Source organism: Urocitellus parryii, chromosome 1 (assembly GCF_045843805.1).
Source record: "Urocitellus parryii isolate mUroPar1 chromosome 1, mUroPar1.hap1, whole genome shotgun sequence".
Lineage (NCBI taxonomy): Eukaryota > Metazoa > Chordata > Mammalia > Rodentia > Sciuridae > Urocitellus > Urocitellus parryii.
Genome location: NC_135531.1, coordinates 106,542,143 through 106,568,299, shown reverse-complemented (window position 1 = coordinate 106,568,299; position 26,157 = coordinate 106,542,143). Strand labels below are relative to the sequence as shown.

Below are 26,157 nucleotides of genomic sequence, written 5' to 3'. Positions count from 1 at the left end.
TTGATTTCTTGTAATATTCAGAGACTTTCTGCTCTACACCCACTCGGTTTTCCCAAGCTTTACCCCAGAATTCGTTGAGGCAACCTTCTGGGTGCAAATCTCTGGTTCTATTTCACAGGATCCCTCCAGAAAGGGTGACACAGTTTCCCTCCTTGAGCAGTGAGGACTGGAGATCTTCGCTGAGGGAGCCAAGGATCCTGAAAGAGGACTCTGGTAGAGTTGGGACAAGAACTGCCTCTGACCTGTGCCCCCATGCTCTTGTCATGGCTAACAGGAATAGGGGCTGGCATGATCTTTCTGCACTGCGTGCAGAGACATCTGTTCCCTTATTTCTGGGATGATTTCTGGTTCCTGCTGAAGGTGGTGCGCTTTGGAGTTCAGATCACAAAGTGCAAATGGAGAGGCGAGCAGATCACTGTGCTGGATAAATTCCTGAGCCATGCCAAGAGGCAACCCCAGAAACCATTCATCATTTATGAAGGAGACATCTACACGTATCAGGATGTGGATAAAAGGAGTAACAAAGTGGCCCGTGTCTTCCTGAACCACTCCTCACTGGAAAAGGGGGACACTGTGGCTTTGCTGATGAGCAATGAGCCCGACTTCGTTCACGTGTGGTTTGGCCTGGCTAAGCTGGGCTGCGTGGTGGCCTTCCTCAACTGCAACGTTCGCTCCAACTCCCTTCTGCATTGCATCCGCACCTGCGAGCCCAAGGCCCTAGTGGTGGGCGCAGGTAGAGTATGGGGTGTGATCTGCTTAGGGAGAATGTAAACAGATCTATTTTCCTTTTTCTTAAAAAGTTTTTAATTTGTTCTTTTTAGATATACATGACAATAGAGTGTATTTTGACACATTATACATACTTGGAGTATCCATATATACATAGTATATAATAACATATATGTATACATACATGGAATAAGTATAACTTATTCTAATTAGGATTCCATTCTTGTGGTTGTATATGATGTAGTTTCACTGGTTGTGTATTCATATATGATCAAAGGAAAGTTATGTCAGATTCATTCTACTGTCTTTCCAATTCCCATTCCCCTTCCTTCTATTTATTCCCCTTTGTCTAATCCAGTGAACTTCTATTCTTCCCTCCCCCTCCCTAATTGTGTGCTAGCATCCACACATCAGAGAGAACATTCGGTCTTTGTTTTTTGGGACCTGTTTTTCTGCCTTCCTTTTCCTTTAGAACAGTTCATAACTAATAGTTTTAGATGTGTGAAAATGTGTGCATGCCAAGGGTATAAAATAGTTTTACAATTCTATGGCAGGAGGTTTAAAACCACCCCTGCCCCTTTAATCATCCACTCTTTCTTAGATTAGTAAATATCAAGACAGTTTCAGAAAGCTTTTATGAAATCTCTGCTTAGGATATTGCTTAGGGTGGAGTTTGCTTAGGGTCACAGAGGCCAGGAGGGGCCTGGGAGAGAGCTGAAAAGTACAGTACAACTCAGCAGGCTGTGGGCCCCCTTTGAGGGTAGAAGGCAAGGGCACTGGGCTGGGCTGGAAGGCTGACTCCCAAAGCAGAAAGTCTCAGGATATTACAAGAAATTGATGCAGGCACCCACATTTTGGGAGGGGACAATTTTACTGCTCTTGGTACCTTCTGTCTGTGTAAAAATAGAGAGACAACGAACTTGTTTCATTGTAAGTCTTATCAGATCTAGGAAAAAAGTTTGATGAAGAAGAAAGTTATGTTGACTTCATTGTGGAATACCTACTTGCTTCTAATAGTAAATTTATCAAGGATGATTGCATTTGCAAAACAGATTAGTTTACTCTGGATTTTATGAATTCTTATCTTCATGTCTGCTCTTATTTTATATGTCTGCAAGATAGGATTTGCCAGAACAAGGTTGGGCTCCTAACCTGCCAGCCAGTGGGCAGACTTTTGGCAGACTCGAAGTCTCTTCCTCTGTAACACTGCTTCTCATGTGTGCATCATTATTATTTTTCTCTGAGGAAGTTCTACCCTTCCTTTTCTCCCTATGTTGGTGTTAAGATGGGTTTGCCTCAGATACTTACACTGAGCTGTGAAGAAAAATCTTTGGTGTAGTTATTAATTAACCAAGAATCTAGGAAGATGTATAGCTTAACAAAATGGAATTGAAGTATGAAAAATGATACTTATTTGATACAATTTAAATTATTTATGGAGATTATTCTTGCATGGGCTAGGAAAGTGAGGGAGTAGGAAGAGTGGGAGGATTGGTGGTAAGCACCTTGGTGAAAATAGTTAAGTGTTTCAGATTAATAGATATATACTGAAACCTTATAGATAATTTTTAAATTCACAGAGCAATGTGGAAAAATAATCTAACTTATAATAACCTATATATCTCTAAAGTATATAACTGTATTATATAATTTTTGTATATGACAGAAAACTGAGCTAGGCAATATGAAGAAGGTCAACCCTTCAAAAATTCTTCCTAGTTATCATTGTCCTTCCAGCTCAGCACAAGGCCTGATACAGTGGTAAAATATTTACTTTCAATGTTGTTTCGTTTTTAAGGCTGCAGGAGCTGAGAAGCCAAAGAGTGTCCTTTGGGTATTGTTTGTTCATTTTGTTCTTTACTCCTATCTTCCAAGATAAACCTCTTAGCTTGGAAAGAGGTTAACCAGCATGTTTAAGTTTTATTGACCTGTAGCAATAAGTAGAACAAATGATCATTCAGAATGTTGACAAAGTGGTAAAGCAACGTCTATTACAGAATGCAAATATGAATGTAGCAGGATGAGTGAACATCTGAGTGCTGCAGGAAAAATGACCCAAGTTCATTGATGGATACACTGACATTTTGTCACATCTCTCACATTGCTCAACCTGATTATATTGTGGAATTCCCACAGCCAATGTAAACCCCAAGTTATGCCCCAAATGATAAAGGCATAGTTTCCTTCATAAGAGCAAATTGAAAGGTCACAATATCCCTGAAAAGATTCATGTGTCCATGATGTTGAGGCCAGTGTGAGAAGCACCCCCAAACAGGTTGTCTGAAACACGGCTTATCTTGAAGTGTATTAGGCTGATTACCTCCCAAAATAAGAGCATTCAGACTCTGCTGTTGACTGAATTCTTGCTTAATTAACTCTAATTTTGTAATTTTATTTATGTTAGTTTTTGCTTCACGTGCCAGTCAATAATTGTATTATTCCCTTGTTTTTGTTTTTAACACCAACAGCTAGTTATTTGTTGTTGTTGTTGTTTGTTTTCAATATAGAAAAAGATAATTTGGGGCACTAGAGTTTAAAGTCAAAACTACTTAGATGGTTTGCTGGATAAAGAGATAGCTGGGACCTCTAGCTTACATCCTATGAACGATTCTTTCTAGCATATCTCCAAGACATAAAATTACATGTGTTTTTCAAAGATAAGACCACTTCTTTTTTGATTAAAATTTTGTTTGTTTATTTGTTTTTGTTTTGGCTAGCATGTAGCTTAGATCATACTCCTCTGTATTTAAAGCTTATACCTTGAATACCATATTCTTGACATTTTGAGTTGCATCAGTTAATAAAATATGTACATAGTTTTAAAGACTTTACATTTTAGAGTTTTTAGATTCTTTTTTTTGAGTATTTCTGATGGAGATATACTAGTAAATCATTATATCCCTAGGGAAAGTATATTGAAGTGGAAAGACAAATCAAGTAGGTTAGACAGTGTTAAGCCAAACAGGTCTGAATTTCATATGTGCTTTTCCACTTCATAGCTGATGATTTATCTGTGAGTGTCATTTTACCAAGTTGCAAAGTATAAATAATACTATCTATTTAATAGCAGCTTTTGCAAAGTGACTGAGTGCCTGATATGTACTAACTAGATACTTAGTGAATTAAAATAATTGCTATTATGATTGTAAAGTCACTCTGGAGCTTTTAATAAGTAATCTCATTTGGACTTTGCTGCTACAACCTAGCAATATGAAAGATTAGTATAAAGTTTGTTTGAAATAGGACCTTGAACACATTATGTTTTAGAAAAATTACATTTTTCATAGGTCATATAAAATCAGTTTTAAACAGGTTTTATAGGCCAGACTAGATAAAAACCTTGGTGATAGATGAAGTTTCCATCACTGTCTTCTAGACTAAACCAAAGGAAACATAGCAGCTAAGTCCCCAGGCAAATGTTATTGTTATTATCAAAACTATCCACAAGGGCTAGAGTCATGGCTTAGAGGTACAGCACTTGCCTAGCACATGTGAGGCATTGGGTTCAATCCTCAGCAACACATAAAAATAAGTAAATAAAGGTAATGTGTCCACCTACAACTAAAAAATTAAAAACAAACAAAACTATCCACAGTTGCCACTTATTCAAGGCTGACCATGTTTATGGCACTACCAATAATGCTGAGAAGCTAGAGCAGTTCTGTAGTTTGGCAAATGAGATGAAAAGAAATTAAGTAACTGGTTTAAAGTACAACAGCTTAGTAGGTTGCAGAACCAGGACTGAAAACCTGGCTTCTAATTTAAGACTCTGCTGTGCAATATGGTCCACTTATTTCTGGGACTGCCAATTTATTTTAATATAATTATGTAAAATATGCATTCAGGTTTCACAAAATTTTTAAATAAATTTATCAATATTATGAAATGAGGTTTTCTGTACACAAATAATTAGAAAAAAATCAAAATATTTACAAAATTATCATTGCTTTCCCACATAGTCTGAAGACTCAAAAGTAATAGCAAAGAAGTCTTCTAGTCTCTTATCCCTGATTTTTTACCTCTGATATCTACTGATATCTGTTTATCTACTGATCTGTGCTTTTCTCTTTACTTAGAATGAATAAGGAAGTGTTAGGATGTTTGTATATCATTTATAGATTATATGTAACCTATGTCCTTTAACATATTAAATATATAACATAAAATAATATCTAATTATAATGTGTAATTAATTATTATTATAAATTATATGTTAATATATAACATGTCATATAATACATAATACAATATGTTAATATATGATAATAATAATAATAATCCCTTCCATTTTGAAGAAATTTATAGATTACAAAGTGTTTTTATACATCTTTTTTTATTATTCTTTTTCACTGTAGCCCAAGAGTTAGATAATAGCTTTATTTTAAGGATGAGGGCAGCAAGATTTCCCTGGGTAAGTCACCTATTGATGCTCTTGGGTCTAAGCAGAGCCACATGGGAACTGGAGTCCAGATTTGTCCTGATTGATTTTCTTATGTTAATCAGGATATCCTGCAGTGTTTGTCTTCCTTCCAGCTCTGATTTATTGCCTTATCACCATCTTCTTTCTCCCTTCCCTTTCCTTTCCTTTTCTTTCTCACCTTCTATTTATCCACCCACCTTCTCTCAGTACCTTTTTCACTGAACTTTCCCTCCCACCTCAGGTGTGCTGTGGCTATTTACAGTGACCCCCGTAAGTCATGAAGTTTCCTTAGCCAACTGCTAAACACATTGGTGTAACCTTGAAGAATAGTTTAAGGACTAGATTGTAAGTTCTTGGATATGAGGAAGTTTATTTTGTTTCCTACCAAATTCTCAGGACTGAGTGCAAAGAAGATAGTCAATAAATATTTATGGCTTGGATGAATATGTGGATAAATGATTGAATAAAAACAACAAATACATTTGAGCACTTAGTAACTTTCTTTTTATTTATTTATTTATTTTTGTTCTAATTAGCTAGACATGACGGTAAAATGCATTTTGACACATCATACATAAATGAAGTATAAATTCTCATTCTTCCAGTTGTACATGATGTAGAGTTACACCAGTCAGGTTGTCATATATGCACATAGAGTAACAATGTCAGATTCATTTTACTGTCACTTCTACCCCCATATTCTCTCCTCTCCTCTCACTCCCCTGTGCCTAATCCAAAGTACCTCTATTCTTCCCTAACTGCTCTCCACTATTGTGAATTAGCATCCACTTATCAGAGAAAACATTTGACCTTTGGTTCTTTGGGATTGGCTTATTTCACTTACCATGATATTCTCCAGTTCTATCCATTTACAATAATTTCATTCTCCTTTAAGGCTGAGTAGTATTCCATTATATATATATATATATATATATATATATATATATATATATATATGCCAAAATTTCTTTACATTCATCTGTTGAAGGGCATCTAGGCTGGTTTCATAGTTTAATTATTGTGAATTGAGCTGCTATAAACATTGTTGTGGCTGCATCACTGTAGTATGCTGATTTTAAGTCCTTTGGGTATAAACAGAGGAGGGGGTAGCTGGATCAAATGGTGGTACCATTCCAAGTTTTCTGAGAAATCTCTATACTGCTTTCCCTAGTGGTTGCACCAATTTGCAATACTACCAGTAATGGATAAGTGTAGCTTTTCCTCCATATCCTCACCATCATTTATTATTACTTGTATTCTTGATCATTGCTATTCTGACAGAAGTGAGATGGAATCTCAGTGTAGTTTTGATTTGCATTTTTCTATAGCTAGAGATGTTGAACATTTTTCATTTATTTGTTGATTGATTATATTTCTTCTTCAGTTCCTTAGCTCATTTATTGATTGGGTTGGTTTTTGGTATTCAGCTTTTTGAGTTATTTATATACTTAGTAACTTTTAATTGACTTTTATGCAATTGCTAATAAGTGGTCCACTCCACTCTCAATTTGATAACTGGTTTTGAAGATAAAGATGTGTTGGGGATTCCTTTTCTGTGTTGTTTGGTATTGTGTCGCTAATCATTAGAATCACTATGCCCAAGAGGTAAAATGTACTTTAGATACCCTAGGCATCCACAAAATTTCAGGTTCATGTGAATACTTTTATCTTGCTTTCTCTCTTAAAGAATGACATGTTAAATCATTATTATAAAAGAATAACTTAAAAATTCATATTGCCCTGAGCTTATTTACTTTAGAATTGATAATATTTTACATCTCAACCTATTTTTAAAAAATTTGGTTTATCTTCTCAAGAAGTAAATTCGAATCTTTTCTATACACACAGGAGTGCACACAGCTGTCCACTGTGAGTTTTCATGAGCTGCTGCACTCAGACTGAGCAGGGCAAATGGCTAACAATAGGCCATTGTGATTCCCTAAAGGGCTTTCAGTCATAAAGGCAATTGCCTTATAAAGATCAAGAGTAAGAGTTAGGGGGGAAATAAGACCTTTCAAGTTTTATAGAATTTGAGATTTATATATTGAGATAGATAAAATAACTGGCTTTTGCAAACTTTATTACTAGTGTATTATGATCTTTACATGCTATTTCAGTTTTCAGGACATTTAAGAATTTTTATATATATATTTTGTACAATGACAGTTTATATATATATATATATATATATATATATATATATATATATATTCCATCTTAGACTAAGCTAGGTCAAGTATTATCTCCACTTCAAAAGAAACAATTGATTTTACTGGTTATAATTTATTTTACTGGTTACTACAGTGTAATCACAAAATTAAACAGAAATTCGAGTGGATGGAGAAGAATTATTTGATAAATCACATTGAGAACAACTGATTTTAAAATTAATTATAATAAATAGCAATGTGGTATAGGTCTTAAATATTAGGGAATGAATTTTGGAGCTTAGTACACCTGTATTAAAGCACAAGTTGCACGTTTATTAATTTAGGCAGGTCAGTTAATTTTTCTAAACCTCATTTTCCTTCAAATTCCTATATTTGATCTTTAAAAGTAGAGGTAACACACATTTCCTAGTGTTAATATGACAATTAGCCAATACTTGCCAAAATAGCTGTTACATTATTGATGATGAAATGAGTTTTGAGGCCTGATTTTAAGTATAAATATATCTCAGTATGAATTGCTTTAGAACATTGCTGCTTAAATATTAATTTTCTTAGAAACTATAGCCTTGCCTTGCATTCTCTGACATGCCTATTGGGATTCTCTACAAAGGAGGATGATAGTTATAAGAGTCTGGTAAGATCTATAATTTCATTTTGTATCAGTAAGGAAAGTTCAAGTGAACCATTTATAGTTGATTTTTATATTAGGCTTATTAATGCATAACATTTTGGTCTTTGTTTTTTGGTAATAGAGATAGAGCCCAGGGCTTCACCCATACTAAGCATAACAAGCCATACTACTAAGCTACACGCCCACCCCTACATAAAATTTGAAAATTTTAAAATTGAAATATTTACCAGTGCATAAAAACTATAATTGATTGTCTTCCTATACTTTTGAAAATATTAGTCTGTTCCATGTAGAATAAGATAATATAAAGTTTTTAATGCAGCACATTCATAACCAATAACATATTATAGAAGTAAATGAAACTTTTATCCATTGATTTTGTAGTCCCTGAAATGTGAATAGGAAACATAAAACTAATATAGAAACAAGAAATCAAATTGTATAAAAAGTGCTAAAGTATCTTAAGTAAGTATCATAATTCACATATTTTTGTTCTTGTGATCCCATTTAACATAGTGCCTTGCATATGGGAGAAAATATGTGCTTCTAAAAAGAGCATGTTGCTTTTAAAAAGACATTGAGTTTTGCAGTGTAAACTATTAAAGATAATAAGAAATCCAGATGTCTCATTTTCCAATAGTAGGTTACTATCAGGACCTGAATCCATCCTAGATCCCATGGTGCAAAGTTCAGTTCCTTTAACCAGATTTCTACCTACACTTACAATGTGTGCTCAGGTGCAGTCGGCAGAAGGAAGGAGGAGGCACATGTCAATCTTAGGAGGTGCTTCCAGTTCTAGTGCATTTCACTGAAGAGTAAATCTTCATGAAACAAAATCAAATTTCCTTGAAGTATTTAAAAATTGCTACTGTTACAAGACCTCCCACCTCTTTTTAAACACTGATTCTTATAGTCAAATCAGAAAGATTTCAGACTTATCAATGCTCAGAGTAAGGGACATGAGTCTATTGAAGGGATAGGAAAAAGGAAAGGGGATACCCTTAAGGGAGAAAGTGGGTCCTGTCAGAGAGGAAAGGGATAGTATGCTCTCTCTTGCACTCTAGTTTTATTGGGGATCCCAGAGATTTTTCCAGAGAGTCCTGCCAAGGTCTTACCTCTTGACTTTGACTGACAACTGTTGACATCAGATTTTCAAGACCCCACTACCATGACAATTCCAGGTCACTTTGGCCCAGGATGAACAGTTCTGATTGGATTCATAACCATAAATTCTTACAGATTTTATGATTAGGAGGAATTATCTTTATCTCTCTGAGTTTGGGGATCTGATCTGTAAAGGGTCATGAATGGATCCCTCCTCAGGGTAACTTGGGTTCCCCTTATTGGCATTATTTCAGGCCTGCATTTCTCCTGCAGATAATAGGTTGTTTGCTAAGGAATGTGACATATCCTGTCCAGGTAAGCCATGCAGGGCTTCAGGCATATTGCTTCTTGGAAAAGAAAGAATGTGGGGGTCAGCAGAGTGGGCCCATTTTGTAGAATCATTCCCTTAACCTTGTGTTCCCATCACTTGCACCTGTCTGTCCCCATCACTACTTTGTGTCAGAACTTAATTTTCAGGATTTACCTTTTTTTTTCAGAATTTACTTTCTTTTTTTTTTTTTAAGAGAGAGAGAGAGAGAGAGAGAGAGAGAGAGAGAGAGAGTTTTTAATATTTATTTTTTAGTTTTTCAGTGGACACAACATCTTTGTTTTGTATGTGGTGCTGAGGATCGAACCCAGCGCCACGCACATACCAGGCGAGGGCACTACCACTTGAGCCACATCCCAGCCCCAGAATTTCCTTTCAAAATAATAAAACTTTTTTTTTTCATTTTGTTAAGAAAAATTGGCAGTGATAAGTAACTGGTGACACTTTTTCCTTTATGTGACTTTTCACATTTTTGTTGCAGTTTTCACCATCCGCGTCCATATTTTCTACCACTGTTGAAGAAATAATTTGGTTAGAAAAAATTCCATTTCAGAATTCTACCTTTTTCTACCTCAGCCAAATCAATTTAATTTTAAGAAAACAGAATTCTATTTCCTCTAATTCATGCTCATTTTCTTTTTTCAGAATTTGCTTTTAAGACTGATTTTTTTTAATTTTTTTTTTTGTGTGTGTGTGTGGTGCTAGGGATTGAACCCAGGGCCTTTTGCATGTGAGACAAGCCTTTACCAACTGAGCTATATCCTCAGCCATATTCTTTTTCCTTGTAACCATTATCACTGTTTGTAGATCCTCACTGTTTCTTATACCCTGGATTTCAACCAAAATTGGGGGTAAAAATTAATTATATTATAACTTTTGTTGTACTTATTTTTCAACTTTAGACGTTCCTCCCTTTATATGTTATTATTATTTGTGTATGTGTATGTGTTTGTATGTGGGGGGTGTGTGTGTGTGTGGTGTGTATGTGTGTGGTGTGTGTGTGTGTGTGTGTATGTGTGTGATATTGGAGATTGAACCCAGGTCCTTGTATATCCACACAAGCCCACTATCACTGAGCTACATCCTGAGCCCTGGACATTTGTATCTTTAAGAACACATAAAAGTACACTATTAATTTATAATTCCCAGTGACAGATTTGAAATTATGATCAGCAAAAAGGGTCAGTGCAGAGATTTATGAGTATAAAATGCCAGAAAGAATGTTCAAACAAAATTTAGAATTAACATTAAAAAAATTTTTCAATCCTTTGTCCTGCTTTTCCATTTGTTTATGACTTGTCTTTCCTCCCAGGCTTCCTTGTGGATTTTCCTTTCTCCTTGCCAAACAATCTGTATACAGCAGTATGCCGGGTCTGTTAAGAACTAAGTATTTTCTCTAGATTTTTGTTTTGTTTTGTTTTATTTGGATTTGTTCTAGAAATAGAAATTTTAAAAACATTTTAAATTTCTAATTTCCCCAACAACATATAAATTCCTTAGCACTTCTATGTTTCATCTGGCTTCTTACAGGTTTTGAGGACCTCTTAGTCACATTTCTCTTGCTGCTTCTTTATGACCAATCTGAGTTATAGATTTTGAGAGAGTAAATCCCAAATGCATTGCATTATAATAGAACTAAGTAGTAACTGGCAAACGACTTCATCACATAACAAGGTACTGATTTATGATTCTAGGAAAATGTGTAATGCGGAACTCCAAATTCAAAGCCAAATGTAGATTATGATTATTTTTAGTTTTATTTTTAAAATTAGAAAACATATAATGCTTTAGAGGTAACAACTATATTTGCAGGTATTGAACATTCTGATGGAAGTCTCTTATACATTTAATAGTGTTATTTTTTAACGACTGCCGGTTTTATGAGGTCTATAAATATAGGTTTGAGTTAATAGATGGTTAAATTACCAATTCTACTGTCTGCCAACTTGTGACCTTGGTGTAGCTATCTACTAGAGCAGCTAAAATGAAGTTCCCCAATCTGCGTGGCTTAAAACAAGGGAAATGTACTTTCACAGTAATAGAGACTGGATGTTCAAAATAAAAGTGTGAACAGGGCCATGCTCTCTCATAATGCTCTTCTGAGGGTTGCTGACAGTGCTTGACATTCCTTGCATTAACTCTAAAAAACCAGTGAGTATTATGTTTTAATAACCCCAAGAATATTAATGTAGATTTTAAGATAAGTAACATGTCACTCAGAAGTCCGGTATACTTTAGAAAATTATAACATATTATAGGAATATGGAAATAAAATTGGAGTGCCCAGGTTGAATATAACAGTTGAACTCTACTATCAGAGGTCCATTTTAAAGTCAGGCACTGTTAAGTACAAAAGAAATATAAAGAATGTAAGTAGTTGTAGATCTCTCTACCCTAGGGGGCAGGGGACAATACTCAGTTATACAAAGGACTAGGGAAGAATGATGGCTTTTTGTTTCTTTATCCCATCAGGTATCTTGATATGTAATATTTCCTCCTTAGGGACCCACTCCCACCTTCTATCTTCCTACTTTCCCATCAATACCTTCTTTCTGAGTAGATGACATCTTTCCTACATTAATGGCCAAATTAATGAACTCTGGTTTATGTTTCTGAATAACTCAATGTATTCCTACCTTAATGGTTGCTGTTTTATTTATCTTAGCAGCAGGCGCTAACTGAGAAAAGTATTTTTTTTTCTTTCCTAAACATTGGCTATCAACTACACCCTTATCTCACCAGAGTCCAAAGTCTTTAGTTCTTTGGGATTTTCTATTCTTCCTTCTTTCTTCTTGGCTTCTTTCTGCCCAGGGCTGCTTGTGGAGACTCTATTCTCAACTCACTCTCACATCCTCCTCTGCATGGAGGATCTTATTGCTTTAGCTGGAAGGCATTCTTTTTCTCCTCTGCTTCCAAAGGCTCTTATCTTTAGCTACATAGAGAAAAAAGGCATCTCTAAATCTCATCACTTAGCTTTTGACTCCAAAACCACAATGAGCTTATGATTCCAGATCTGCCAGGGGATTTTTCCCAAGTATATTTCACCATAGTAGAACTACACAGTGACAGATGACATTTTTTTGGAATAACCATCTACTAAGTTGCATTTAAAAAAATGTTTAGTGTAGTATTCTGAATTCAGAGTATTAAATTCTATTTAAAAATTGAAAAATATCCATAATTTTGATAATGACATCTCCAGAAGTCAATCTGAATTGGCCTACTTTGCATTGTTCAGTCGAGTGGTGATCAGATTTCCCTTTCAGGTAGTCCTGTTGAAACAGAACCATAACATGGCACTGATATTACTCATCCCAAATGAGAAGAAAGTCAGCATTTTATATCTTTGTTTCAACACAAAAAAAGTAAACTCACAGTGAATGGTTTGAGGTTTAAGTTTTGTTTATTTATTCTAATCCTTTGTGTTTTTTTAGATTTGCTTGGCATTATAGAAGAGATCCTTCCCAACATCCCCCAAAATGTCAGTGTTTGGGGCATGAAAGATTCTGTTCCCCAAGGGATGATTTCACTCATACAAAAACTGAGCACATCATCTGAGGAGCCTGTGGCACGCAGCCATCATGTTGCCTCAAGCCTCAAGTCCACGTGCCTATATATTTTTACCTCCGGAACAACAGGTATGTTCCAATTCTTTTTAAGGCTAAAGAGGATTGCAATGTATTTTCAGCCACGTATAGGTCTACGCATCTGAGAAAGCATCCATGCAAGAAGACCTAAAGTTCTTGGATCTCAGAACTTGCAAACAGGAATGAAAAATGAATTGCTTTGGCTTTCAAAAAGTTCATTGTTTTGACTTTGGAAAATAACATGTTCATTGACCTTGGTCTCATTTGAAAAGATTTTCTTAGTTTCATAGAATAAAAAGCACTGGAATGTCTGAAGACCTTCCTCAGCCTGTTGCTCAGTGTCAGATACTTGGCTAGCTTTTATGGCAAGACCTTTGTCAGCTTCTCTGATCCTCAGATTCCTGGTATCTAATATGAAGAGATTAGTTTAAATAGTTCCTAATTATTCATCTGTATTTAAGCAGTCATTAACTAAATTGAAAACAGTTCTATTTCTGTGAAAATCTTAAATCCTAAGCATAGTCCAGTGATAATTGCAATTTAAGCACAAGTAGCTGCTCTCCTAATTTTCCTAGAATAAATATAATGTAAATAACAAAATCTGGAGGGTATCCAAGGTTTAGGAAAAGATAAATAATCAAAAAGACAAAAATATCAAATTTTTAAGCTTTTTTATTTCAGGGGCTGGGGGCAGTAAGCAATAAAGATAAGAAGGAAAAAAAAGAATAATAAATTGCTTGAGAATTTAAAAATGCTTAATTTTGATTTTTTAAGGAAATATAAATAGTATTATTGATTACAAGCTAAATAAGCTTTTGTGATTAATTTAAAGATGATTTAGGCAGGGCATGGTGGTGCATGTCTGTAATCCCAGCAGTTCCGGAGGCTGAGGCAGGAGGATTGTGAGTTAAAAGCCAGTCTTAGCTAAAGTGAAGCATTAAGCAACTCAGTGAGACCCTGTCTTCAAATAAAATACAAAATAGGGCTAGGAATGTGACTCAGTGGTTGAGTGCCCCTGAATTCAATCACTGGTACCCCCACCCAAATATAAATAAATAAATAAATAAACACATATAAATACATATAACTTATATATTTATATATATATATACACATACACACATATATGTATATATATATATACATGTATAATTTAGAATTTAATTTACATATATTAAAATATTCTGTTGCCAATTTCTTATGTAAAGGTAGTACTGTAAGCACTACTATTGCATAAGAAAAGTTTTTCTTTATTTTAATGACCTATTTGATGCCTAAATGCAATCTCTTTCTTGACTGTGATTAGAACAGCTTTGAAAAATGAACTGGAAAATGCTAATGTGTATTAGACTGTCAGCATAAATTCAGTCTGATTTTGTACTTTGAAAGAAAGAATAAAATTGTGGAAATGATGTTCTTTAAAAACTTCCAAAAGTGCTAGCCAGTTTGTCTTTATACTTATTTTCTTGTGAAAAGTCAAAAGTGAGTCTGGTCTTCAAAACAGTCCTTACTTCTCCACCCCACAGAACATAGACAGATCATAACAGCTTTGTTCTTCAAGAGTTCAATACACTATGGTGTATTGGGCCTGTTGACAAAATTATAAAATTCTCCTCAGTCTGGAAGTAATTACTGTTTTTGTCTGTTTGATTGCTTAGTTTGCTATATGACTATGACTATGCTTTTCTTATATTTGGAGCTTAAAGTCTCTTTGTTGAGATTGGCTGCAGGCCAAGATAGTTTACACTCTATGGGATCCTGATTGGGGGATGTTTTAGGTGTGTGCGACACCATGAAGTGGTGAAAACAAATTGTATGAAAGAAAAGAAATTTATTATTCTCAGGTCCTTCGGAGGTTAGGGGTGCCAGTGGAAGGTCCAGAGGCAGCAGGGAACTCAACCAGAAGGTAGGGAGTGAAAGGGCACCATGGGGTTTGTTCTTTCTATGGTCCATGGACATACCTTTGCTGCCTTTTGGTGGGGGACTTTCTTACATAACTCCAGGGCTAACCATTAGGTTTTTCATGGTCAGTAACCCTGGAGTGTTGAGTCAGTGAGATGAGGGACAACAAGTGTCTTATGTCACAATCACAGGCAGGGAGAAAGTGTTCATTAAATCTGACAGGGTACAACTGGGTTTCAAATAACTTATGACGAGGCCTAAAAATTGATACTGAGATAGCAATTATATTAAACAAGTTCATGGTACTCACCCTTGTCTCAAAGAGATAACTTACCTTTAGATGTAGGAAAGATAGTGCATATTTGGTCAAATCTATCTTCTTGGCCTCTTCTTTACCACAGACATGCTCTCTATTTTTTTTGATTTTGACCTCTTGGTCTTGGTCCTCTTGCTCTCACCATCATCTTGGAAACTTCACTCAATCCTTCTCTTGTTTTGATCCTCTAATTCAGGGATCCTTAAGTTGCTTTACTTTTCTTTTTTTCAGTGTGCTGCTTTCTGTTGTTATCTGATAAAGAGTATTTGGGAAGTATGTTTTTTTTTAATTGCTCACATGTCCAAATTATCCTTTTTCTATCCTTACACAGGAATGATAGTTCGTATAGAATTCTAGGTTGGAATTTATCTTAGTGAGATCTCCAAGGTATGCTCTATTATTTTTAGACTTCCACTCTACATATTGAAGAAGTCTTTCTGCTTTCTTATCCTTATGTAACTTATCTTAGTTTTTCTTTTCCTTTCTTGGAATTTTTAGAATCTTTTATGAATCTTCATGGGTCTTTAATACCACACTGACATATACTGGTCTTATTTATCCATTTTTTCTGGAAATTAGTATGCCTATTTTAATCTAGGAAGTCATGTCCTACAGTTCTAGGAACTTTTGAAATATTTATTTCTTTAGTTTTAGGTGGACACAGTATCTTTATTTTACATTTATGTGGTGCTGAGAATCAAATCCAGTGCCTCACGCATACTAGGCAAGCGCGCTACCATTTGAGCCACATCCCCAGCCCAGTTCTAGGAACTTTTTAATTTGAAAAATGAATATTCTACATCTCCTTTTCTTTCTTCCTACTTCTGTTCTTTCTGTCCATTTCCTTATTCTATTACATTTGTTTAATTTTTTTCACTCATTCATCTTTGGAACTCTTACATTTTTGAAGATTGATCTTCCTGGAATAATTCATTAATTTCATAATCTTTTGTATCTATTTTCCTTTCCTTACCTTTTGATATTTTTTTGAGAGACTTATCTTCCAACTCTTGTGTTCTCTGAAGATTTCTCTTTTGGAACTGTATGTTTGTATTTTAAATACTTTATTGTATCATTTCTTTTAGAGTATTAATAAAAATACTTTTCTAAAAATTTCTCCTCTCTACCTTGTCTGCTTTCTCCAAATCTTTTTTATCTTTTGATTAGCCTCTATCTTATATGCTAGAGAATTTCCATGTATATTTTAAAATACAGACAGGAAAACACACACACACAAAACAAACAAAATTATGACTAGACTCTCCATGAGCCTGAGTGGGACTTATCTGCTAATTAGTTTTATTGTCAAGGACATTTTTGGAAAGATCCATGATTATCAGTGTCTTTCAGTTTTTACATGTTCAGATTCCTCAGGTAGGAATCTTGAAGACTAGAGCCAATTGAGTGTTAAAGAGGAGTTGGAAGTACTTATATGCTTTTCTTATCCCCCTATCTATCAACTTCTGTTCTTCCTGATGCTTCCTGAAGTCCATATTTTTTTTTCTCCAGAGAATAAACCTTAATATTTTACCAGGATGGAGGAAGAATTGTTTCTTATATACTACTTCTCACGAAGCTATCTTTTATAGTTCCATGTTGGTCTCTTAGTCTTAAGGAACCTGGTTCCCATATCTCTGAGCTTTTCTGAGGTTCCATGAGGGCAATTCAGCTGTCTTCAAGGCTTCACCTAAGTTTAGCTTGAATGTGCTGTCACTCACCACACTGATCTATCACCCTTAATACAGCTTGTTGTCCCCTCCAATCCCATCCTGGTTGTCCTGATGTTCATCAGCTTCTAGTCCTGTCTTACTAGGTGACTTGATTAGGTGGCCCCAACAACCTATAAGAGAGGCTAAGCCTTGACAGAGCAATCATACATTCAACCACTGCCATAAGTAGCAGGAGGAAAATGAGGCTTCTGCCTGTTGTGCTATGCCTGGAACCAGTTAACCATCACCATCAAAAGATTTCCTTTCATTTCTCCTTCTCCTTCCTATGGATTCCATCTTTCTTTAACTATTGTTCCCCAGTTTCCAAAATTATTGCAGAAAACATCTCTGATTCTGAATTGAATTTGTCTTGGCATTTTCTATCCTTCCTAATCTACCTCTAATCCCCCATCACTGGACACATCCCTATTCTCACTTTTCTCTCTGGCCCCATCTCAATGTTCCATTCAAATTAAGGGATATGTTAAGAGTTCCAACATCATGAAACCATCAAAGGTTAGAAGAACCAAAGACTCTGGAGACCATTCAATGTACTATTTCTCAAGGAATTTTTTTTCAAAGAAATGCAATAAAGGTTTCAAAAGGGTTTAATGGACATGCAAGTTTGAAAGGACATTGGTATAAATACTGATGTTTCTGTACTGCTTGACTTCTTGAGATCTTTATTGTTAATATACTTTCTAAATATTTTAAGTAGGTCTGTAAGATGTAGTTTTATCAAACTTAATTTATTCTTCTGGTATTTTTTTTTCCTTTAAAGCTCTAAACTCTATCAACTTTTGATCACTTCCACATGTTGCATAAGCTCATGTCCATTGTTTCTATCAAAAAAATCTATCAAATACCTTGTACAATTTATAACAAATTAGTGTTACCACTATTCATTTAAAATTAAGCAACCTAATTTAGTTTATTTTAATCAAAAAGGACCGTGTCTAATAAATTTACTAAAGTGCTTTAATGGGGTAACATAAGCATGTGGGAGAAAGCTGGATTGAACGTCCTTCTTTTCTTGACCTGCTTCCAAGTGAAAAGTTATTATTTTAAAAGTTGAGTTGCCATGGGATCCAGGGAAGAAAACTAGAGAGGAAAGGAAAGAGCTATGTTTGGTTAATGAATGTATGGAAAAGCTTCACCATTGTTTACAATGGAATCTGATATGCTATGATGATCACCTTGTAGGATGGGTTAAATGTGACAGAATGAAAGACTCCTACTTGGAGCTCTACCTCATGTATAATTTAGATGTGTATTGTGATTTGCCTCATCTTTAGAGGTTTTTTTTTTTTTAGTTTTATAGCAGATATAGGTCCTTGAAAATTACAGTATCTCAAACTATATAATTTTGTAGTTTGGTCTTTCTATACAGATATAAGATTCTATAAGATTCTAGAAATTAATTATGAAATAACTCACACTTTCCTTGCCCCTTTTATAAAGCATATAGAACACTTTGATGTATTTTGTCTCAATTTTTTATATAGTTCACACTGGCATAGGACTTCTTTCATGGCATAGGACACACACACGCACACATACACACATATATATACACACATATTCTTTCATATATACACACAAATACATATATATTCTTTCACATATATGTATATATCAGAGTTGTTATTTTATGTCAGTTATGTATGTGTATATATCACATTAATATGTGTGTGCATATGACATTAAATAGCAACTGAGCTTTAATAAGGAATAAAAAACACTTTATTCTGAGTCAAATATGGTGACCATGGCCTGGGAACACAGATTCAAGTTACTCTTCATGACAAATTCTGCCATAAAGAAGATTATATGGCTGGATGTGGTGATGCATGTCTGTAAACCCAGCAGCTTGGGAAGCTGGGGCAGGAGGATCATAGGTTTAAAGCCAGCCTCAACAACTTAGTGAGGTCCTAAGCAACTAACTCAGTGAGGCCCTAAGCAAATCAGCAAGACCCTGTCTCTAAATAAAATACAAAAAAAAAGGGCTAGGGATGTGGCTCAGTGGTTAAGCGTCCCTCCCTGGGTTCAATCCCCAGTACGAAAACAAAACAAAACAAAACAAAAAACACGTTACATGAACATTTATGGATAAAAATTATAAATAAATGCATTCAACAGATACATTGGAGGAGGCATTAGGTAGGCAGGCTACTACAAGGTGTGAAAATCTCTTCTGTAGGTTTCAGATGTTATCTCATAATATTCTTAGCTATAGGGTTAGTGAAGGCTGGAGATCAGTTAAATTTAACATGATATCCCAAGATTTTACCTAATAGATATGATAATGTTAAGTCACAAGTAAAGATTAAAAATCAATGGCTATTTTTCTCAAGAGCCTAAGATGATTTTGGCTATCTATCTTCAATATTGCATCTCTATATAACCATGATATTTTACTTAGCAGAGGTCCAGCAGTCTGCAGTATCTTTAATGTAGAAGTGGCTTCTTTAGAGTGCTTCAGCTTCACAATGTGTGTGTGTGTATGTGTGTGTGTATATACCAGATATGAATGTCTGTTGTTTATAAGTTCCATAGCTTATGGTATTTTATTATAGTAGCCCAAATGAACTAAGATAGTCAAATATTATATGATTCTATTTATGTCCAAAGTCGAGTCAGTTAACTTGTAGAAAAAGAAAGTAAATTATATACTTTCTTTCTTTTTTTTTTCTTGTCTTCCAGGTCTACCAAAAGCAGCTGTGATTAGTCACTTGCAGGCTTTAAAGGGTTCTGCTGGATTGTGGGCTTTCGGTTGTACAGCTGATGACATTGTTTATATAACCCTTCCTTTGTATCATAGCTCAGGATCTCTCCTGGGAATTTGTGGATGTGTTGAGTTGGGTAAGTTTTTTTTTTTTTAATAAGTTTTCAAAATATCTAATAGTTAGAACTTGTGTTCACTATAATTTAAAGTTCTCAGTAGAATTCAGAGTGATTACATGTCTGTTATGTAATTATAAGAATAATTAAATAACCATAATATTTTTATAACATAATATTTATTATGACATAGAGTAATTTCTGAAGTAGAAAAGTCAAAGTCCTGGGGGATTTGTCCATGTGGTTGGAGCTAGCTCTTGATTGGGCTTCTTTCTCATTATGATTGCTCATTCCCTAACGGTCTTCCCCCAGATTCCTTAAATGGTGGTTCTAGTATTTCAAGGGGTGGGGGGTGTGGGAGTCAAAGAGATTATTTTATTCACATTCTATTGATCAAAGAAAGCCCCAATTCAATATTCAAGGTGTAGGAAAGATAGAGCCCACCTCTTCAAGGGCAGAAAAGCAAATTCACATTACAAAGGTAAGGGTGGCGAAGGAATTGTTGAGATCATTTTTGCAAACACTCCATACTAAACACGCAGGAAGTCAGCCAGTAGAGCTTGAGACTGAGTAGCTCCCATTCATAAACATACAAGATTACGTGTTCTTTACTAGCCCTAAAACAATACCTACTAATCATTCATTACTACTTGCATATGTCTAAAATACTATAAAAATAATTATTTAAAATAGCATATTTAGAATATAATCAATACTTTCCATAAATAAAGATTAAATACATTAAATTTTTCTGTATATGTATGCATATTTATGTGTGACATGCATTGTTGTCAAAACTGGATTGTTGGAGTTAGAACAAGATAGCAGCTGAGTAAAATTCTCTGGTGATTGTTTCACTACAGACACACAAAATTGAACAGCTAAACACACAACAACCTATCTTCACAAGAGCTAAGGAAACCCATTGACAGACCATAGTGCCAGTTTTTAGTATAACAAAAAGAAAAACATGCATAACAGACTGATGAAACCTAACAGTATGGGCAGATTCCAACAGTCTCCACCCATGGCCTGCCTGTGAATAGAGCTCCTGGAACAGTAAACGTGCCAGGGGAAGACATGCTGCTCTGGTTTACTGGATTCCAGTCAGAATCATCTGTGACTGATCACTGAGGTCTTGGTCTGTGAGTCCACTCCAGCAATAGACATCCCATAGCAGTATGGACCATGGCCCTTTCTTCTTGAAATGCTGGTCTTGGACTGTGGGCTCAGAATGTGACAAATCTTGGTGGCCTTTGTAGCCACATGCATGGCATAGGAACATGGGGCTAGTCCATCCATGGTTTTATCTGCCCCGAGATGAGCAGAATTCTATACTGCCTGACCACATGTGACTGGGCCTATTCTGGCCCCAGAGACAGGCTTGTTGGGATTTAACTCACCTTCTAGGTACCTCTATTTTTTTTTTTTTCTGAAAAATATATCGTGTGTGGATTTGGAACAAACCTGGGCTTGGATCACCCTTTAGTGCTGTAACTGTGACAAACACCAATAGCAGATTCTTGATAAGCCTAGATATGCTGAAATAACAGAAGTAAAAAATTTAGAGAAAATAAGCAGCCTGCTTAGAGTTTGGATGGTCACATATAAAGCCAAATTAGGAAGAACTGAACAAAAACTAAAGCCCAACAACTTCGGGCTGGGGTTGTGGCTCAGTGATAGTGTGCTTGCCTAGCTTGTGTGAGGCACTGGGTTCGATTCCTGGCACCACATAAAAATAAACAAATAAAATAAAGGTATTGTGTCCATCTACAACAACAACAACAACAAAAAAAAAACATGACTTCACATAGCAATCAAAATGAGGTGCCAGAAACTTCCCAAATTACTATCAGTAATCAGTATGAGAGAACACTCAGAGAATTAAAGGCAGACTTAAAGAAAAAATAAAGTACTAAAACATGCTACAACATAGATAAACCTTGAAAATATTATGTTCAGAAAAAAGGAATTTGACACAAAATGTCAAATTTTATATTATTTCACATATCTGAAATGTCCAAAATTAGAGTCATAAAATATATAAATTGTTGTCTAGAGTAAGGGAAATTGGCACAACAGAATGACTACTAATGGGTGTGAAATATTTTGGGGAATGATGAAGGTGTTCTGGAATTAGTGGTGATGGTTACAACTTTCTGACCATACTAAAAAAAAACTGAATTATATACTTTCAATTGTGAATTATATGGCATGTGAATTATATCCCAATTTAAAAATTAAGGCTCTTTGTTAAAAATCAGGCTGTTAATATTAGGGTCTTTATTTATTAATGAACTTTTTTGTTGTTGCTATTTTATTCACTCTACTTTATTACATCGTTACCTCAAGATACATTGAATCTGCATTAAGTTTTTAAAAATAAAAGTAGGTATGTAATCAAGGTCAAACATAAGTGAATATTCTCTGTCTCTATAAAGACATATATATTTGGGCTGGGGATGTGGCTCAAGCGGTAGCGTGCTCGCCTGGCATGTGTGCGGCCGGGGTTCTATCCTCAGCACTACATACAAACAAAGATGTTGTGTCCACCGAAAACTAAAAAAAAAAGAAAAAGAAATATTAAAAATTCTCTCTCTCTCTTTTAAAAAAAGACATATATACAGTTATGCTTTAATTCTTGTAGCTGTTCTACTTATTTTGACTGTTGCTTTCATCGTGTGTGTGTGTGTGTGTAGGTAGGTAGGTAGGATGTATATATGTGTGTATATATATATATATATATATATATATATTTCAATATATGTGTATATAAATATGATTTTCAAAAGATATATATATCATATATAAATATAAAAGCAAAAATATTTGCCATCAAATATATAACCACAGTATAGATATTTTTTTTTTTTTGGATGAACACTTATTTATGATATAATTCATATTCTTTTTCTCATGTCATTTCTTTGAAATAAGTTTTATATATTTATTTTACATGTCAATTTAGACAGTAAATTTTTCTCAGAAATGTTTGATCTGTTTTCTGTTTTCTCATTTACATTTTTTTTTTTTTTATTGGTCGTTCATAACATTACATAGTTCATAATACATCATATTACACAGTTTGATTCACGTGGATTATGAACTCCCCCTTTTACCCCATATACAAATTGCTGTATCATATCAGTTTCCCTTCCATTGCTTGACATATTGCCTTTCTAGTGTCTGATGTATTCTGCTGTCTGTCCTATTCTCTACTATCCCCCCACCCCTCCCCTCCCCTCCCCTCCCCTCCCCTTTTCTTTCTCTACCCCTTCTACTGTAAATCATTTCTTCCATTTGTATTATCTTGTCTTGCCCCTCCTTTCCTCTTATATGACATTTTGTATAAAAAGAGTCACTGAACTATAAAATCAATGTTTTTAAAATGAGCCTGACATAAATGATTAGAGATGAATTGTAAAAGCCTCAGAAGTGAACAAACATGTTTAGACAGAGAAATGCCATTTGGTTTTATATTAATTATATCCTTGAAGTTTTTCCCCAGTCCCTGTTTTTACCTTTTCTCATAGGTGCCACTTGTGTGTTAAAGAAGAAATTCTCAGCAAGTCAATTTTGGAATGATTGCAAGAAGTATAATGTGACCGTATTTCAGTATATCGGAGAACTATGTCGCTATCTTTGCAAACAACCTAAGGTAAGACAACTTATCATTAGAGAACTTAAGTTATTTCAGAAAGAACAAGTGTATATATAGAAAAGGTAATTTGTATTTTTTGTTTATACTCCACATTCTTCCAGAACTAGTTTAGCTGAAATAGAAAAATGTGTGCAATATACCAAGATAAAATAAATATAAAATAGAGAAAATAATAAGAGATATATCCAGAAAAATACTAATGTGCCTGTATTATAGCAAAACAGAACACATCTATGATTCAGTGCACTGGAGTTTAGGCTAGTTCAAGTATCTATTATAAAATTAGATGCATGATATGTTTACAGCTATTCCAAGTACAAAATAGATAAATCTTTTAAATGTTGTTCTTAAAGAAAACTAATGGCACTGATTATGTTTGCTTTTTCTACTTTTTTTCTTTTGACTACATGATTATATTAGAATATATTTTAGTTTTGCTTTACTTTACAGATAAATTTTGCTCTGATTCTTGCTTTTTTCTCCACCTAAGGCAGTCATTTCCATATTCTTTTGATCAATCACCACCACCTAAAAAATAGACACACAGAGAGTGCTGCAAGAGCTTGAAGTTTGTCTTTATTGGTTTGTTTGCTTTTTTTTGCCCTAGGAAGATATTTTCCTTTTTCTGGTCTCATTTATCTTTCCAAATACTTACTTTTTAACTTCCTATTTTTCTAAACATTCCCAAGGCTACAACTAACTGTCCTCCTTTATCAAATTGACATTATTGTCTTCAAGAATGGCAGTGGAGGATGCCTCCCCATTCCACAGGTGGGGCAGGACAGCAGGATCTTGGCCTTTGAGATATACCTTTCTAGGTTGGGGCTGTCACCATCTTTGCCACCATCACACCTGCTTCCTGCAGAGTTGGTGGACTGGGATATCTTTTCTCATTTCCTCTGGTTAAAATATGGACACATAATTCTTTCACTAATTATTCACAACATAGCTGATATTATATTGGAGGCATTTAAGCAAGGCTTTATTAAAGATATGGGGTTACACAGAGGAGACAAATACAGAGAATACCATGAAATTGGCTAGTTAATCTGACTTAAGAAAATGCTTTTCATTTTGAGCTTGCTGTTTCCCACAAAGAGACCTCCAGTCTATCTCCTGACCTCCTCTTTGGGGCAAGAGAAGCCATGTTCTTCTTTCTTTTCTATCTTCTTCTTTCTTTCTTTATCTTGGTTAGAAATTTTCCAAATTACTATAGACACCACATATCCATAGCTACGTCATGAAGTTCCAGAGAACATTTTTGTGGTTTTTGAACTTTTCTCTCTTCAAGAACACTTTTCTTTAGATAAGGATGTGGTCTTACCTGAAGTGTCTCACCCACTAGAACAATAATACCCTAGCTTCATGTATTTTCCCTCCTAGTGTTCAGTGTATTCTTTGGTAATGTGAAATCTGCTAGTTTAATTTAGGGAATCAATGCCTTCCAGTAAGATTAAAGCCACTTTCAATGGTGTTTTATTACTATAAATAATACAAGACATAGGTTCTAACTGATGACACTCTTTATCTTCTTTCTTAATCATCACCCCAGCCATTCTGATTGCCTCTCTAACCTCTTAATAGCAACATCAGCTCTTCTAAGGTAATTTGTTGAGCTAAGAATTAATAAATAATTAATAAATTTAATTTTTTTTCTAAAATTTTACCAACCTAATCCTGTAGTTAGTGTCATTGTGCAATTTAACCAGTACAGAGCCTCAGGAATGAAAGTAAATAGTTAAAGGGTATGTATAATTTTTCTGATTTTTCTGGAATATTCCAAGATTTCTGTTTAAGGTGGGCAAAGTGATTTAGAATCCCATTCACCACATGGGAGTATGCCTATTACACAGTTCTTTATTAGTACTGGGTGCTGTTAAAATCTGTGGGCTTTCTCTTGTGCTTCATGGAGAACTAGAAGTCCTTGAAGCCCCCTGAAAAGTCTCTGAAAATCAGAGCAAAGGAGCGCAAGCAGGCCAGTCTCCATGCCAACACTTTTGAATATTGTAGATGAAACCCAGTTACTTCAGGCTTCTCAAAGGACATTTAAGTTTTTTTTTTTTTTAAATTGGGAAAATGATTACCTAATGTCATTTATGTTTTTTAGACTAAAAAGAAGAATGTATTATTTTTCTCTGTTTAGCTTACAAAGCAGATAGCTTTCTATCTCTGTTATCTTTTCTAAAAGTCTCTTCTTTTACCCACTTGTCTTTTGGGCACAGAATGTTTTATATCTGTTTGAAGTTTCACTTTACATAATAAAGGTATTAATAGTGTGTCATATTGGCTAAAAATCTTTTCTCAGGGTGCTTTCCTTTGAATTTTTAATGAACTGATACATCTTTTTTAATCTCTCTGAATTTGTATTGCACTAGTTTTAGGAAAATATTTCAGCTGCAGATAATTTAAGGGAATTAAGAACTGAAAAAGAATTCCTGGTTGTCTTTAATCAATTTTATTTTAATTTCTAATTTTAATTCTTAATAAATCTTTTTTGCATAAAAGATAATTTTCATGAAAGAGGAGAAAATGGAGATAAATATAGCTTTGCCCAAAGGAAAACTTGATCATTTTTTTTTTTTAAGGAAAGAAGCTTTGCATTACCTAATCTGCTTTTGTTGATTCCACACAAAAACAAGTACAGGCAGTTCTTGGCATTAAAGATTAGAAAAAGGAGAAAGTCATTTGTTCTGACACATCCATTCAAGAAGATCTTGCTTTTTTGCTGTCCACTGTTCCTTTCAATGAGCATTTCTCG

The 26,157-nt window shown here is 34.7% G+C and overlaps 1 protein-coding gene across 1 annotated transcript in view; it reads left to right on the top strand.

The window, feature by feature from the left end:
- Window positions 1-252: 252 nt before the first annotated feature.
- The window catches only part of Slc27a6 (solute carrier family 27 member 6), a 60,749-nt gene continuing 34,844 nt past the window's right edge, over window positions 253-26,157 (top strand). The window contains exons 1-4 of the mRNA XM_077796807.1: window positions 253-733; window positions 12,818-13,021; window positions 19,601-19,759; window positions 23,272-23,396. Of these exons, the coding sequence (XP_077652933.1) occupies window positions 253-733; window positions 12,818-13,021; window positions 19,601-19,759; window positions 23,272-23,396 (969 nt within the window). The remainder of the gene's footprint in view (window positions 734-12,817; window positions 13,022-19,600; window positions 19,760-23,271; window positions 23,397-26,157) is intronic.